At 33.9% G+C, this 1,731-nt stretch overlaps 1 protein-coding gene across 2 annotated transcripts in view; it reads right to left on the bottom strand.

Annotated features, from left to right (window-relative positions):
- The window catches only part of TARBP1 (TAR (HIV-1) RNA binding protein 1), a 104,339-nt gene that overhangs the window by 21,721 nt on the left and 80,887 nt on the right, over positions 1 to 1,731 (bottom strand). For both annotated transcript variants that reach the window (XM_019527099.1, XM_019527098.1), the window contains exon 22: positions 292 to 378. In XM_019527099.1, coding sequence (XP_019382644.1) covers positions 292 to 378 — 87 coding nt within the window. The remainder of the gene's footprint in view (positions 1 to 291; positions 379 to 1,731) is intronic.

The raw sequence follows: 1,731 nt of genomic DNA, 5'->3' as shown, positions 1-1,731 counted from the left end.
TACAAGCCAGATATAATCTGCTGGTGGGTCGAATTTGGCCCACAAGCTGTACTTTGACCACCCCTGGTTTAGATGATTTCAGGAAAGTTAGTTATGGGACAAAAACCACAAGGAAATAAATGAATGGCTTGCCATAGCAATACAGAAACTGAATAAATTACTAGGAGGAAGAAAAAACATTTCCAAGATCCTGCTGCAGAAAGTGTATTTGTTAAAAGAGGATGCCTATAAAATGCAACTGAAAAGTCCCTTTAATTTTTTTTATTTAAGTTCTTAGACATTTGAATTTACCTTCTCCGAGGTATTCTGAAGAATAACATTGAAGTGTGACAGCACTGATAAAAATGTACAGATACTAGTTTTAAGCTTTTCTTCATCCTGGGGGGGAACAGAATACAGTGAATAAAAAAACCTTGCATACAAACCTTTTTTAATTATTATTATTTCATAAGTAATCTGCAGGCTCCAACTATACTTGTAGATTCCAATTATACCTTTGTATCAACAATGACTATTATTAAAGATTTCTTAAAGATGGTGGGAAAAAACATGTTACCTCCACAGCAACACTTAATTCAAATTATATTGTACAAGATTACATTTTTATTGATAGTTTTCTTTTCTAACAAAATAGCTGTTGACCAGTCCTATCTATAGTATAGTTTATATAAAATAATCTGATATTCTCAGTTTGGTGCAAATAAAAAATAATCACAACTTTTTCTTTCTGGAAAGATCAGCAAGAAAAGTAAAGTTATTTGCAAATAACCTAACAAAGGAGGCCAAACTATTTTCTTATTTAAGCTTCTAGCTTTCATGCATAACCAAGCAGCAGAATGTCAGGGAGAGTTTTTGTTATACCTGTTCTCTAAATATACAAGAGAAATCTGTAAGTTATGTGACCATTCAGCACCTTTTCATATTACACTCAAAATTCAACTATAAAAAATAAACCCACATAAAAAAGGCACACAGAAAAAAAATGATGCTTCCACAATTTCATTTCTCAAATTAGGATTCTGGAAGAAAGGCTGGATCATGCTGTCACTAGATCTGAGTGAAATGCATCAATGATAATGAATGGAGTATCACATCACAAAGGATCATTGAATAATCAAGTCTCATCCCCTAGACATAATGCTATTACATTTCTCCCACCTAACTCTATACTGTGCCAAATAATTTGACTAAAGTATATATTATGCTTGGATAATACCTATCTTACAAAAAGGTATCTAGGCTTGATTTGAAGCTAGAAGTTGGAGAATTCACTGCTTACTCTGATTATAAGACAACCCCCAATAATTAGATTCCTTATATGGAAAATTCCTAAAATGTGATAACATTTTCTAGGTATACAATCTAATTATTGGAGGTTTGTTTTGAATTTGCCACCTCCCACTGCTACAGCAGGGAAAAATAAATTTGTGGAGTCCAGTAGACCACCACTTCAATTCGTTCCCCTGTAGTCCCTTCCCCACTTCTTACTACCAGACCCTGCCCTCCCTGAGCACATGGAAGTGAGGAACAAATTTGAAAAAGCTGAACTTGAAATACATTTAGCTGTAGAAATCTGTATATAGTACCCATAGACTTGGTTCACTCAGAAATGATGTATTTTACTTTTTTCAAAGCTGCTAGTTTTAGCACAGGTACTCCTTTAAACACACTTATTTAATAGATTTCATATACGTTAGGGCTGGAAAGGACCTTGGAAGATCATCGAGTCCA

The sequence above is a fragment of the Gavialis gangeticus genome, unplaced genomic scaffold, assembly GCF_001723915.1.
Source record: "Gavialis gangeticus isolate Ggan-Ray unplaced genomic scaffold, GavGan_comp1, whole genome shotgun sequence".
Lineage (NCBI taxonomy): Eukaryota > Metazoa > Chordata > Crocodylia > Gavialidae > Gavialis > Gavialis gangeticus.
Note: the sequence above shows the minus strand (reverse complement) of the source record. Positions and strands in the feature narration are given on the sequence as shown.